The sequence below is a fragment of the Cololabis saira genome, chromosome 4, assembly GCF_033807715.1.
Source record: "Cololabis saira isolate AMF1-May2022 chromosome 4, fColSai1.1, whole genome shotgun sequence".
Classification (NCBI taxonomy): Eukaryota; Metazoa; Chordata; class Actinopteri; order Beloniformes; family Belonidae; genus Cololabis; species Cololabis saira.
Genome location: NC_084590.1, coordinates 2,436,420 through 2,452,087, shown reverse-complemented (window position 1 = coordinate 2,452,087; position 15,668 = coordinate 2,436,420). Strand labels below are relative to the sequence as shown.

The 15,668-nt window shown below is 39.2% G+C and overlaps 1 protein-coding gene across 4 annotated transcripts in view; it reads right to left on the bottom strand.

Annotated features, from left to right (window-relative positions):
• Nucleotides 1-12,394, bottom strand: part of usp32 (ubiquitin specific peptidase 32) — a 122,317-nt gene extending 109,923 nt beyond the window's left edge. For all 4 annotated transcript variants that reach the window (XM_061718657.1, XM_061718659.1, XM_061718658.1 and 1 more), the window contains exon 1: nt 12,211-12,394. In XM_061718657.1, the coding sequence (XP_061574641.1) occupies nt 12,211-12,268 (58 nt within the window). In that variant the 5' untranslated portion in view covers nt 12,269-12,394. The remainder of the gene's footprint in view (nt 1-12,210) is intronic.
• Between the last annotated feature and the right edge of the window lie 3,274 nt (nt 12,395-15,668).

Genomic DNA, 15,668 nt, shown 5'->3' with positions numbered 1-15,668 from the left:
CCTGGTGTAATATGGCCCAGTTTCCTGGTGTAATATGGCCCAGTTTCCTGGTGTAATGTGGTCCAGTTTCCTGGTGTAATGTGGCCCAGTTTCCTGGTGTACTATGGTCCAGTTTCCTGGTGTAATATGGTCCAGTTTCCTGGTGTAATGTGGTCCAGTTTCCTGGTGAAATATGGTCCAGTTTCCTGGTGTAATATGGTCCAGTTTCCTGGTGTAATATGGCCCAGTTTCCTGGTGTAATATGGCCCAGTTTCCTGGTGTAATGTGGCCCAGTTTCCTGGTGTAATGTGGCCCAGTTTCCTGGTGTAATGTGGCCCAGTTTCCTGGTGTAATGTGGTCCAGTTTCCTGGTGTAATGTGGTCCAGTTTCCTGGTGTAATGTGGTCCAGTTTCCTGGTGTAATGTGGTCCAGTTTCCTGGTGTAATATGGCCCAGTTTCCTGGTGTAATATGGTCCAGTTTCCTGGTGTAATGTGGTCCAGTTTCCTGGTGTAATATGGCCCAGTTTCCTGGTGTAATATGGCCCAGTTTCCTGGTGTAATGTGGTCCAGTTTCCTGGTGTAATGTGGCCCAGTTTCCTGGTGTACTATGGTCCAGTTTCCTGGTGTAATATGGTCCAGTTTCCTGGTGTAATATGGTCCAGTTTCCTGGTGTAATATGGTCCAGTTTCCTGGTGAAATATGGTCCAGTTTCCTGGTGAAATATGGTCCAGTTTCCTGGTGTAATATGGTCCAGTTTCCTGGTGTAATATGGTCCAGTTTCCTGGTGTACTATGGTCCAGTTTCCTGGTGTAATGTGGCCCAGTTTCCTGGTGTAATGTGGCCCAGTTTCCTGGTGTAATGTGGTCCAGTTTCCTGGTGTAATATGGTCCAGTTTCCTGGTGTAATATGGTCCAGTTTCCTGGTGTGATATGGTCCAGTTTCCTGGTGTAATATGGTCCAGTTTCCTGGTGTAATATGGCCCAGTTTCCTGGTGTAATGTGGTCCAGTTTCCTGGTGTAATATGGTCCAGTTTCCTGGTGTAAATGTGGTCCAGTTTCCTGGTGTAATATGGTCCAGTTTCCTGGTGTAATATGGTCCAGTTTCCTGGTGTAATGTGGTCCAGTTTCCTGGTGTAATGTGGTCCAGTTTCCTGGTGTAATGTGGTCCAGTTTCCTGGTGTAATGTGGTCCAGTTTCCTGGTGTAATATGGTCCAGTTTCCTGGTGTAATATGGTCCAGTTTCCTGGTGTAATGTGGTCCAGTTTCCTGGTGTAATGTGGTCCAGTTTCCTGGTGTTTGTAAGGACTCTCCAGCGTTCTGGATCAGCTGCAGCTGCCTGATAGATTTCTTGTTAAGGCCTGTAAAGATGCCATTGCAATAATCCAACCTACTGAAAATGAATGCATGAATAAGTTTTTCCATGTCTTGTTTAGACAGAATCCCCTTAATTCTAGCAATGTTTTTTAGATGGTAATAGGCAGATTTAGTGATAAACTTTAGATGGCTATTTAAGTTCAGGTCTGAGTCAATAATTACACCCAGATTCTGGCTTGATTTGTAGCTGTCAATGAAATGGAGCCAAGGTGAGCGCTGATCTTTTCACTTTCGTTTTTAGGGCCAAAAATGATCACCTATGTCTTTTCTGCATTTAGCTGGAGAAAATTCTGGCACATCCAGTCATTGATTTGGTGAATACAGTTACTCAGTGAGAGTAGGGGACTGTAGTCATGTGGTGACACTGAAATATAGAGCTGTGTGTCATCGGCATAAGTATGGTAGGAAAGGTTGTGATGTTCCATAATCTGAGCTAGGGGTAGCAGTGTTTCCCCTACCATTATATAGGCCTGGCGGGGCCGCCAGGCCAACGAGACCCCCCGCCAGGCCTAAAAAAAAAAAAAATCAATGATCATTTACGTTTAGGATCCTCTGCACAGCGCTATTCTGCAACGGGAGTCAACCTGCTTCGTTGCCTAGTAACGCTGCTGAGAGCGCATATTATTATATATTATGGGATGTATAGAGTTTGTAGCTAGCCAAAAAAAAAGAAAAAATATGGCGGGCGACAGACAACATGATATAAAGAAATGTTTCTGCAGGTCCGTGTGTTTGTGTTTGCATGAGACGCTGCAGGGAAGCATGAAGGAAAACACAGCCCGACGACGCACCAGGCGTCCGCGGGGTCCTAGCGCCAGCCAGGTATGAGCATCTAGGCTGATTTATGGTTCTGCGGTACACCAACGGCGTAGGGTACGCGGAGACACGCACCGTACGTGCGCGTCGCCGCGTACCCTACGCCGTAGGCTCTGCGTTGGTGTACCGCGGACCATAAATCAGCCTTTACCGTCGCTGACACCGGTCCGACTGGTGACCCAGTAAAAAACAACGCATTTAAACATCTGGCTGGGATCCCAAATGGCTTAATAACCATAAATACAGCCCTTGGTTGTACCACAGTCCCCATGGTACATTTCCAATTTGTTGTTTAGCTTACATTTTTGTTCTGATTGAGCTTCTTTTTTTGGTAAGCAATTATGATGAAAGTAACAGACAACAGTCTTTCCACTAGAACCACTAAAGGTTCATTTTTTCCCCCAGTCAAATGCATGCAACTCTGTTATAACCAAACGGGAAAAAAAATCTTCAACAATGTTTAAATTATTTATAACTGATATAATCTCAATTGTGAATAGGGATGTGTTGTGGCATATGCCGTCAGCACAAGCAGCCGTTAAAAGAGGACCATCCCAGAGGGTTTTCATAGAGATCCCTCTGAAATATATAGAAAAGATGTGCTCAATGCTCATATGGGGTCAGACCTTTCAGGCCCATGACACTTTGGTTAAAGGTTAGATTAAATCTAATTATTTCATTGAAGTGATATCATTCAGCAATATAGGCCTACAATGATTTTTAATGTAAAACTTTGTTATATTGCTACATGTCCAACATGCCGTCCCACGCGCCTCGTCTGTTTAGGATTTTTTCGGTGGGTACCACCGGGCCTGAAAAAAATTCTAGGGGAAACACTGGGTAGCATATAGATGTTGAATAGAAGCGGTCCGAGAATGGACCCTTGAGGAACCCCACATGTGATCTTGGTTCTCTCAGACTCATGGTTTCCTATTGACACAAAAAAGGCCCTATCTTGCAGTAAGATTTAAACCATTGAAGCACAGTGCCGGTAAGTCCCACCCACTTTTCCAATCTGCTGAGAAGAATGTTATGATCAACTGTGTCAAATGCAGCACTGAGATCCAGTAATACCAGAACAGAGGATTTGCCTGCATCATTATTCAGATGAATATCATTTAAGACTTTGATGAGTACAGTCTAGGTGCTGTGGTGTGGCCGAAATCCAGACTGAAATGCATTAAAAAGGTTGTTTTGCATCATAAAAGCATGAATTTGCTGGAAAACAACCATTTCAAGACATTGTCAGTGATGCTCTATTACTGTCATTCACCATGGAAACCATGTTAAGACCTCAGATAGATAAGGCTTCCAAAGAGTAAGCAAATATTCAAAAAAATAAATAAATATGAAAATACAGTATGTGTCCCACCAAGAAAACTAACAGCTAGAACATTTCTAAATAGTTTATACAAATTCTTAAAAGGTGCTGAAGAATTAAGGGAAAATGTAAAAAGCAGAAAAGTCAATTTCATTTATTCCCCAAAGATTTAATATTTAATGTTTTTTTGCATCAAAAATATTCATCTTACCCCAACAGTTAAATGTTAAGTCAAATTGTAATACATAAACTGTAATTTAAAGATAATTAAACTGTAATTTAGAATATCTTGTTGTCTGTGGTCAAACTAAAAATCTGCCAAGCAAATAACGCAAAAATACACAACATCTCATTTGTGTCGCCCAGCAAAATAAAAAAAATATACTGGAACTTCCTATTGCAGCAGTACGCAAATCTGCTTGTCCATGCCAGGAAACAAAATAAGAATGCAAAACAGCAGTCTACCGTACAGGCTGATAAGGCCTGCTGACGTCCTGACTGTCACCATCAAGATTATTGCTGCTACATTACATAACCACATGGTTATGAACTTCAAAGGGTCAGATGGGACATTAATTTAAAAGAAAATGCCCATCACAACAAACATGGAATTATCTCAAACAAATTGCTGTACCTGTCTCACAAGAAGAGGTAAAAAAAAGGCATGTTGCTCTTTAAACGCCACTTAACTTGACCCTCCCTTTTAAACATTATTTCTGAATTTGCCAGCAGTGTACATGGTTATGTTACAGCTAGGCCCAAAGCCTTAATGGCCTTGGAGGTGAGTGCACACCTTGGTCAAGGACAGGGTGTTATCAGCTATTATCAGATATACAGTCAGCCGGAAAGAATTCTCTCTTCTGTAAATTGTATTTAGAGACCACTTAGTTTAGAGATCAACTCTGTTTTTACTAAACACAGATGTATTACACCTCCCATGTAGCATTGCCTTATTCTCGTTCTTGTGTGAAGAAATCTACTGTGGGAGCAATTATTAGAAAATGGAGAAATACAAGACAGAAATAAAAGACACCTGTTTTAACTGGTTACCAGTATAAAAGACACCTGTTTTAACTGGTTATCAGTATAAAAGACACCTGTTTTAACTGGTTATCAGTATAAAAGACACCTGTTTTAACTGGTTATCAGTATAAAAGACACCTGTCCACAACCTCAAACAGTCACACTCCAAACTCCACTATGGACAAGACCAAAGAGCTGTCAAAGGACGAGAGAAACTAAATTGTAGACCTGCACCAGCTGGGAAGACGGAATCTGCAATACAGTATGTAGCAGCTTGGAGTGAAGAAATCAACTGGGGAGCAATTATTAGAAAATGGAAGAAATACAAGACACTGATAATCTCCCTCCATCTGGGGCTCCAAGATCTCCCCCCGGGGGGTAAAAATGATCACCAGAACGGTGAGTAAAGATCCCAGAACCACACAGGGACCTAGTGAATGACCTGCAGAGAGCTGGACCAGGGTAACAAAGGAACCATCAGTAACACACTACGCCACCACTACTCAGATCCTGCAGGGCCAGACGTTCCCCTGCTGAAGCCAGGACAAGTCCAGGTCTGAAGTTTACTAGAGAGCTTTTGGATGATGCAGGAGAGGTTTGGGAGAATGTTATATGGTCAGATGAAACCAAAATGGTACTTCTTGATACAAACACAACTTGTCGTATTTGGAGGAGAAAGAAAGCTGAGTTGCATCCAAACAACACCAAACCTACTGTGAAGCATGGAGGTGGAAACATCATGCTCTGGGGATTTTTTTCTGCAAAGGGACCAGGACGACTGATACCAGCAGGCATCAGCAGGACATTGAAGATGAAACGTGGCTGGTCTTTCAGCACGTGCGAGGATCACTTACAGAGTGAAAAGCATAAATGTTACAACACAAGGTCACAGTGCATAGTGGCCCCTCTTGGAGCATTTTCTCAAAAGAAAAGTTCATTTAGTCCAATAAAAAAAAAAAAAAAAAAAACTTTAACACAAATGGTATAAGCCTAATAAGCCTTTCAGTAGTTTTAAAAACCAGGGCTTTGTTAACGCTAGCGCTGCTCTTCGACACCATGTTCATTGTTTGATAGTTTCACACCAGACGCATGTGGGAATTAAATGACGTGACTACTGGGATTAAAGTTCACCGGGCGAAGATGTAATGATGAGAGAAGAGAAGAAAAAAATCAACCTTTTAGGAATTAATATGAGAATTGATCTAGAATTGGAAAATCGATTTTTTCCACACAGGCCTAATACACACATATTATTTATATACACACACATTTTATATATCCAGGATATATAAAATGTTTGTGTATATAAATAAGTATGATGTAAAAATCATACTTAAGCTGAAAACAAAAGATCAATAAAAAAAAGTAATCATACTTACTGCTGCCTATGAATCACAATAACCATATGAATTACAACCCAAGTTCATTTTCTAATAACTTAAATGAAAACAGTTGTATAAAATCATCATTCGTATTTTTTTTTGTTTTGTCCAAAGATAAATAACACAATGTTGGAAAAAAAACAGAAAAGAAAGACTGCACTGACGTACACAAGCTTGGTATGGTTTCACCTGTTTTATCAACTTTTCTTTACATTTTGTTTGTCCTTCAAGTCATTTCTGAACAACCATTTTACTAAAACTAAACTCACAACACTACATCTGAACAGTAAATGAAAACTGGAACAATCAGTCTACAATAAGTACTTTCACAAGCCAGTCCTAGTAAACACTACCACTGCAGTACCTCTGCTTATATAAATATATATATATATATATATATATATATATATATATATATATATATATATATATATATATATATATACACAAGACCTCTGAACTCATGACGTCATCTCTGTGCGCGCACTCTGTCCTCCGTTCAGTGAGCTCTTCAGCCGTATACTCTGGCTCAAAGCGGTAAGGACGTCCATAATATTCAAAGTCGTCGTCCACAACCTCAGAATTTGACAAATATTCAGACATGTTTCAAATAACTAACAGTAAACTAACAGTAGCGAACTCCAGCCGTACACAGAGCTGTGTCTGGGACGCGCACACAGAGATGACGTCATGAGTTCAGAGGTCTTGTTTACAAACTGATTTATTTGTTACACACACAGCCCCGGATGTAGACAACAGGTCCTGGAAGCAGATCTAGTGATTCATAAAATAAATGAACGAGTTTCACGGCAATCATGTGTTATTTAGACGCTGCATCGTCTGTGTCCCGCTGTGCCCCGTTCACTACCGTTATATGGAGAAGCGGCTCGCAAAAAACCCCCTAGTATCTTCCGAACGACTCCAAATGACACCAAACTTGCCTGGGTGAGTATACGACCATAAAAAATGCCAGAAATAAGGTCCAGGTTGTAAAAAAACAAACTTTCCCTTTAAGTCTCCTTACTTTCATGAGGACTTTGATTAATAGTAAAAAAACACAATATTTGGCAGATCAGATAGTGTTCACTAGAAATGTCAATAAATATCCAACCAGACAATCATGTTATGATCATTTACTGGCACCTAAGCCAAGAACAAACTTTTTAAAACACACTGTTATATACAGAGCTATCACAGGATGGAACACATTACCTAATAACATCAAAAATATTACATCAAAATACAGTTTTAAAAAGGTAGCAAAACTCTATTTACATAAAATTCAATGAGTAACAAATATATCACATGCTATAATCTAATCCTCATCATAGGCCCAGACTCATCGCAAAATCATATTTCTTCCCATCTTGGTCCCCTCTCATCCAACATCACCACTTCTTGTAGAAACCTCGGTATTATTTTTGACAAACACCTCAATTTCGACCAGCATATAAATTCCGTTGTCCAATCATGCTTCTTCCAACTTAGAAAAATATCAAAAATCTGGTCATTTCTTTCATCTAAAAACCTAGAGACACTTATACATGCATTTATTTCATCCCGGTTAGATTACTGCAATTCACTTTTTTTCATGCCTCACTCAGCGAAATCTAAATAAACTACAGTTAATTCAAAATGCAGCAGCCAGACTCATTACCCGGTCCAACAGGAGGGAACACATCACACCAATTTTAAAGTCCCTTCACTGGCTCCCAGTCCGTTTTAGAGTGGATTTTAAAATTGTAATTATTACTTTTAAGGCTGGTATGGGGCTAGCTCCTGATTCCATAGCTGACCTCCTGACCTCACCCTGAGATCCTCTGGTGGGTCATTCCTAGCCATTCCTTGGTCTAACTTAAAGACCAAGGGTGACCGGGCCTTGTCTGTTTTACCCCCTCTTATGGAACGACCTGCCGGAGGAGATCAGGGAGATAACACACTGTCTTCTTTTAAGTCACTTTTAAAAACTCACTATTTTAGACTTGCGTTTAACTGACCGGATTATTTGTGTTTTTATTATCTCTCAATTGTTTGTTTCCTGTTTTTAATTGCATGTAAAGCACTTTGTAACTTGTTTTTGAAAAGCGCTTTATAAATAAAATATTATTATTATTATTATTACCAGTACTGGAGTTGAGGGGGAATGAGGGGGGATGGCATCCCCCCTGAAATAAAAATGGTCCAAATCATCCCCCCTTGAAATAAAAACGGTCCAAATCATCCCCCCCTGAAATAAAAATGGTCCAAATCATCCCCCCTTGAAATAAAAACGGTCCAAATCATCCCCCCTGAAATAAAAACGGTCCAAATCATCCCCCCCTGAAATAAAAACGGTCCAAATCATCCCCCCTGAAATAAAAACGGTCCAAATCACCCCCCCTGAAATAAAAACGGTCCAAATCACCCCCCCTGAAATAAAAACGGTCCAAATCATCCCCCCTGTAAAACTGCCATCCCTCCTTTCCATCCCTTATGTCATTTCATCAATGAATGTGGTTTTACTGCTATTTAAACATTTAGAGTCATCACCAGAAAAATAACACCAGAAAAATAACTTATTTCACAATTTTCACCTGTTTCAGGTAAATTTTCACTTGAAATAAGTAGGAAAATCTGCCAGTGGGACAAGATTTATCTTCTTATTACGAGCAAAACAATCTTGTTCCACTTACAGATTTTTCTACTTATTTCAAGTGAAAATCTACTTGAAACAGGTGAAAATTGTTGTTTTTTCCAGTAATGAGTCTTGTTTTAAGTGTAATGAGATTTTTTTACTAAAATGAGACATTTTAACTAGAAATAAGACAAATATTCTTGTTAAGATTGTGAGTTTTTGCAGTGATCCATGTTACTTATCCTGTGAAGGACAGAGTTATATTGATAAGTTCAGAAAAGTGTTTTTTATTGTTGTGTTTTGATGTACCGGTATTTGATGTAAGCCCAGTGGATATTTAAAGCTTACAGAAGGCTGCATTTAACTGCTGCTATGTCATTCCTGCAGTATTTCTGCAGGTGTTTTGGTCACTATTATTTGTAATATATTATATTATTTGTAATCAGCACAAATTATCTGTCCCCATATGATCAAATCCACCATCCCCCCTGATTGTTTTTACAACTCGAGTACTGATTAAAACCGATCCTCTATTGAGAGCATCCTGACCTGCTGTACCCCGGTGTGGTTCCCCCACTGCACTGAGGCAAGAAGAAGCTCCAGAGAGTGGTCAACACAGCCCAGAGGAGCGTGGGCTGCCCGTCCCCCCTCAAGGACACATCCCGCTGCCTCAGCAGAGCCCAGTCCATCCCCAGAGACAGCACCCGTCCTACCCAGCACCGGTTCCACCTGCTCCCCTCTGGCAGACGGTACCGCTGCACCAGAAACGGGACCAACACACTCAAAAACGGTTTCTTCCCCAAAGCCATCACCTTCCTAAACACCCATCTGACCACCATCACATGGAAATCTTCTGGGCATTAAAAACCTTTTTTTTTTTTTTTTTAACTTATCTCGCACTTTATATTTATCTGGTTTTTTTGTTACTTATCTTGCACTTTATATTTATTATTTCCGTACTTATCTTGCCCTTATATTAGGACCAGCACCTGCGATGAAGCACCTGTAATTTCATTGTTACAGTATGGAATATGTCATATGAACGATGACAAATAAAGAATCTTGAATATATACACACACATACATATATATACAGGACTGTCTCAGAAATTTAGAATATTGTGATTTTCTGTAATGCAATTACAAAAACGTCATACATTCTGGATTCATTCCAAATCAAATGAAATATTGCAAACCTTTTATTATTTTAATATTGCTGATCATGGCTTACAGCTTAAGAAAACTCAAATATCCTATCTCAAAAAAATAGAATATTCTGGGAATCTTAATCTTAAACTGTAAGCCATAATCAGCAATATTAAAATAATAAAAGGCTTGCAATATTTCAGTTGATTTGTAATTAATCCAGAATGAATGACATTTTTGTTTTTTTTTAAATTGCATTACAGAAAATAAAAGAACTTTATCACAATATTCAAATTTTCTGAGTCAGTCCTGTATATGATACATCCATTCACAAGTAATGTGATCCGTTCATGTCCAACTGTGCATGTATATGCATTGACTTTTCAAATAGAGAATAATGCTATCTGTAAGGCTGAGGGTAACAGTTTATATTTGTTTAGTTCCCATTAACCCCAAGTAACAGACAAAAGGTTCCCTACATCTGTCAGTTGTGCATTACACTTCCTATTATGTGACAAATTTTTCTGCGTTGTGGACTAGGATGTATAATTACATATTTTAACACTTCTGTATCCATATTTTTTATTGCTTGGATTATCCTAGCTGTGACTTTTTTTTCTTCGTATTATGTGTAACAGATCTAAATGTTACTGTGCACACACACAGTGTGTGTGTGTGTGTGTGTGTGTGTGTGTGGTCCTGTCACATGCATATGCGGTTTGTTTACAAACGGGGGCTCTTCATATTTAACGGGGTAAGGCCTACATTTTAATATGAAGACACAGGCCACATCCGTTTGCAGCTAAAATGAAAAGCCATCATTACAGGAATTTATTATTAATTATTAATTATTGTATTAGACGCTATACAAATAAAATTCAATTATACTGTTGTAGTATACAGGCTCAGAAATACTTTTTTTTTGTTTTACTTTCTAACTTGTCTGCATATATATTAATAGTTAATACCATGTTGGTAAAAACCTAAGGCATATATATATATATATATATATATGTATATATATATATATATATATATATATATATATATATATATACACACATTTTTAAAATATATATCATATATATTTTAATATAAGAACTGTATATATTAAAATATATACAGTATATATACACACAGGACTGTCTCAGAAAATTAGAATATTGTGATAAAGTTCTTTATTTTCTGTAATGCAATTAAAAATAACAAAAATGTAATACATTCTGGATTCATTACAAATCAACTGAAATATTGCAAGCCTTTTATTATTTTAATATTGCCAATCATGGCTTACAGTTTAAGATTAAGATTCCCAGAATATTCTAATTTTTTTAGATAGGATATTTGAGTTTTCTTAAGCTGTAAACCATGATCAGCAATATTAAAATAATAAAAGGTTTGCAATATTTAATTTGATTTGTAATGAATCCAGAATGTATGACATTTTTGTAATTGCATTACAGAAAATCCCAATATTCTAATTTTCTGAGATAGTCCTGTATATATACAAAAATGTTGTGTGTGTGTGTGTGTGTGTATATAATATAAATATATATATATATATATATATATATATATACACACAAAAACACACACACACACACACACACACACAACATTTTCGTTATTTTGTTATTATTATTAGGCTCAGGAATACTTAAAGAAATGCCTACTGATGTGCATTTTGCCCAAATGATTTGGGATGAAAGGCATAACTGACGATAGAATCTATGTGACCGGCAAGTGTTTTTCTGTTTCTTTTATTGAGGCCAGTTGGGTGGCCAGAAGAGGCCAGGGGGCCGTGGCCACCCCTGGCCCCCCCTCCCCCTGGTGGCGCCACTGCCAGTGGTGGAGCCAGCTGAAGAGCCAGCTGATTTATGGTTCCGCGTTAAATCCACGGCGTAGGATACCGCGGCGACGCGCACCCTACGCCGTAGGCTCTGCGTTGGTGTAACGCGGAACCATAAATCAGGCTTTAGCGTAAACGCGAGGCTCCACGGAGCTGTCACCTCAGCCCGGCCAGCCACAGCAGCGGCTTCAACACGCCATAGCCTGCCATACAACCTGCCATACAACCTGTCAACCCAACCAGCCATTACCTGGAAATATAAACTCACTCCTCAGAAATCACCACTAAACACCATTTCCATGATTCACTGACATTTTATCAAATGCGGTTTTGAATGGATGTTTAAATGTGCCAAGGCTGCAGATATTGCTGTAACTCCTACTGCAGCTCATCCTGGAGTATTTCTAAAAGACTGCGGAAAAAAACAGCCTTTGGCTCTGGTAAAACTTGACACCTGAAGACATTTCAGTCAGATTTACGGAAAAAAACACCTGGGCCGAACTGGATAATTGGGCCTTGCACTTCAGTTAAAGCTATGTATGTATCCCCACCAGGCCTTTACCCTTTAAAACAGTCCAGTGGAGTTAAATGAGCAGGTTTAGCGTCCTCTCGTGTAGCTGCTGGCCTGGGAGCAGCGGCTAGGCTAACGGCAGTGAAGGGGCTCTGCCGGGATCCTGCCCGGATCCTGCCTTGGTTTCTCGGCTTACCTCTCTTGACAGCCTCGTCATACGACAGGAATCCTATCCTCGACTCCTTGGCCCCCATGTTCCCTCATTTCATCGCCATGGGAGGATACTGGCGGTGCAGTGCGAGCTGATCGGAAGTGCTCGCTGTCTTCTCTGTTTATTGTGAAATGGAGTTGGTAGCGGTGTGTGTGTGTGTGTGCTAGTGTGTGTGTGTGTGTGAGAGCGCTGGTGAACGCCTCCGCTCCGTCACGTGACCCGCTCTGTCACGTGACTCGCTCGACTCAGGTCACGATCACCGCCCTCTAACCCCATAGACATGTCTCCTGCTCCTTCCATGGAGCTGCTGCGATACGTCAACGTCGCCGCCATATTGGATGTTCAAGACTGCGCTTATTTTCATAAAGCGCCTTTCTACAAAGAAATTTACGTTTTATTTATTCATTCACACACGCACTAATAAACTTGGGAAACAGTTAGGCACCAAATATAATATATTTAATTTTCTCAGATGGCAAAAATAAGAAGGTAGTGTCCCCCTCACAAAAATAAGAAAAATAGAGAAACATATTTTCTCATCGACAAAACATATTTAAAATTTTTAGTAACAAAATAACATATTTGAACCATTTTTCAGACAATAAAATAACATTTGAACAATTTTTCAGGCAATAAAATAACTGAAAAAATCTGAAAAATTGTTCAAATATGTTATTTTGTTACTTGAAAAATGTAAAATATGTTTATGTAAAATATGCTTTGTTGATGAGAAAATATGTTTCTCTATTTTTCTTATTTTTGTGATTTTTCTTTATTTTTTTGTGAGCTGATATAACATGAATTACTCCTATGTGGGATCAATAAAGTTCTTATTTTTGCCATCTGAGAAAATTTAATATATTATATTTGGTGCCTAACTTTTTCCCAAGTATATTAGTGCGTGTGTGAATGAATAAATGAGACGTAAACGTAAATTTCTTTGTAGAAAGGCGCTTTATGAAAATAAGTCCATTAACTTGTATTAGTTTACAGCGCAGTGCTGCCTTATCCAATATGGCGGCGACGTTGACGTATCGCAGCAGCGGGCAAGAACACTCGATGTGGTGTCTACGTATATATGTCTATGCTCTAACCCTAGTCCCCGACACCGGCCAATTTATTCTGCTTCACTGACTCAATTATATATTTTCCTCTCAATTCAGAGGGATAACATTTCTACTTCCACCTCTTCCCGGTTCTGTCTGACTTTAACGTCAGCCGTGGAGAAGCGTAGAGAAGCGCGAGTGGCGCCACCTGGTGGGCCCTCTGCAGCTGGAGCCCTATGGTCCCGGCGCCACAGCGACATCTAGCGGCACAAATAAGTACTGCCTGAGAGCAAGTTCAAGAAGGATTGTACTCGACTATTACTTCTGTAGTGCATTTAACCAGACTGACTCTGGTTAAATGCAATGGATTTTTATTTTATGGCACGTGGATTATACACTTCTGGTTACCAGAGGTGTATAATCCAGGTGCCAGAAAGTAAAACTCCTGTCCAGCAGTTGTTCCAACCAAATACTAAACCAGCTCCTCTGCAGGTAGATGGTAGGTCCTTACGTGAAAAGCCCTGTTCTGATAACGCGTTCCATTTGTCCTCGGAAGTGGGGATTTCCCAGTTCCCAGTCGGAATTTTCAACTGGAACGCCCATCGAAGTGGGATTTCCCACTGGGAAAGTGGGAGAGTCTTCACCACCCCCGAGTTCACATTCCAACATGGCTGCCCCGGTTGTAAACAGTAGAAGAGAGCTCTGTAAAAATTCGTAGCACTTCATTCTAGTTTTGGTCACACTAAATCAGTCGTATTCAAGTATTGTTCGGCATATATATGCTGCTATAGTGTAATTTACATTTTTCATGTGGTATATGCCATATGCGAACTACAAACTTGTTTACCAACTGGAACGCTGATAACTCGGCTGTGACGTCATTCCCAGTTCCGACTTCCGACTTCCGAGGTAAATGGAACGCAGCATGAATGTACAGGCTGATCTAGAAACATGGCAGCGTTTTTATTTTATGGCACCTGGATTATGTGCTTTAATGTTTTTTTTGGGATTTGGGATTTTTTGGGATGTCCAGTGGAAGGCTGTTTTATTTTTATTTATTTTTTAACAATATCTTTATTGTTTTGTCATTTACAAGCAGAATATTATAATAAAGGACATTTCACATCTAGTTCTGACTTAACAGTTTTAACCCCCCCACCCCCCCCCCCCCATCCCATCCCACATCCCTTCTCTCTTTACATATTTCTTGTTATACAATCCAAAGTTGGTACCAAATAACAGTACCAAATAACAACACAGTCCAGTGGTACCTCTAGGAAATTAAAGATATACATAACCTAAACAAAATAATCAAAAATTACCCTTTTCCTGTCATCCTCCAGATTCCTTCTTAGGTATCCTGCCCTGCATTGTCCTCCCGTAGAAGCGCCCCTATGTCTCCTTGAATAAATTGATCAAATGGTTTCCAGATTTCTTCATACATCCCAAGTTTATTTTTTAGTATATAAGTTATTTTCTCCATTGACCTACATTGTGCCATTGCCTTGATCCACGCACCAATTGTAAGTGCATCCGTTTTCTTCCAATTGAGAGCGATGATCTTTTTTGCCTGCAATATAGCGAAATCAATAAATGTATGTTCTTGGGGTTTCAAATTAAGATCTTTTGGATATAAACGCAGCAATAACAAGGTAGGCTCCAGTGGGATATTCATGCAGGACAGAATAAGCACAGTTTTAATAATTACCTCCCTCCAGAATTTTTTAATTTTATCACATTCCCAAACACAGTGCAAAAATGTTCCTTGAACCTCATTGCATTTAAAACAATTGTCAGGTGTATTACTGTTATATTTATTTAATTTGATAGGAGTTATGTATGTCTGCATTAACCAATTATATTGAAGTAGTTTTAGATTGGTATTTGCTGTTTGTTTCTGAGATTTTTCACATATGTTTTTCCAGTCATCTTCTGAAATGTCCTGTTTTAAGACCGTCCTCCATGTCACAAGTTTAGTCAGTGATGATTCATTAGAGCCAGATGCAAGCCAGTTGTATATTGATGAAATCAATCCCCTATTATTGCAATTCTTTGTGATTATTTCTTCTAGGGATGATATTACCGGAATACCCACTGATTGGTTTTGCAAAGAAGAAATATAATTCCTCACTTGCAAATATTTAAAAAAAATGTTTCCTTGGGATGCCGTACATTAGGGACATTCTTCAAAAGTCATTAGAACCCCTTCTTTAAAGAGGTCGCCTATTTTATTTATTCCTTTCTTTGCCCAACTCTGGAATCCTGCATCCTGCTTGCCTGGTTTAAATGTACCATTGCCCCAAATTGGGCTGAACTGTGACAAGGAGTCAGGTATATTCATATATTTTTTTACCTCATACCATATATTAGTCATATTCAGAACTATAGGGTGAGTGG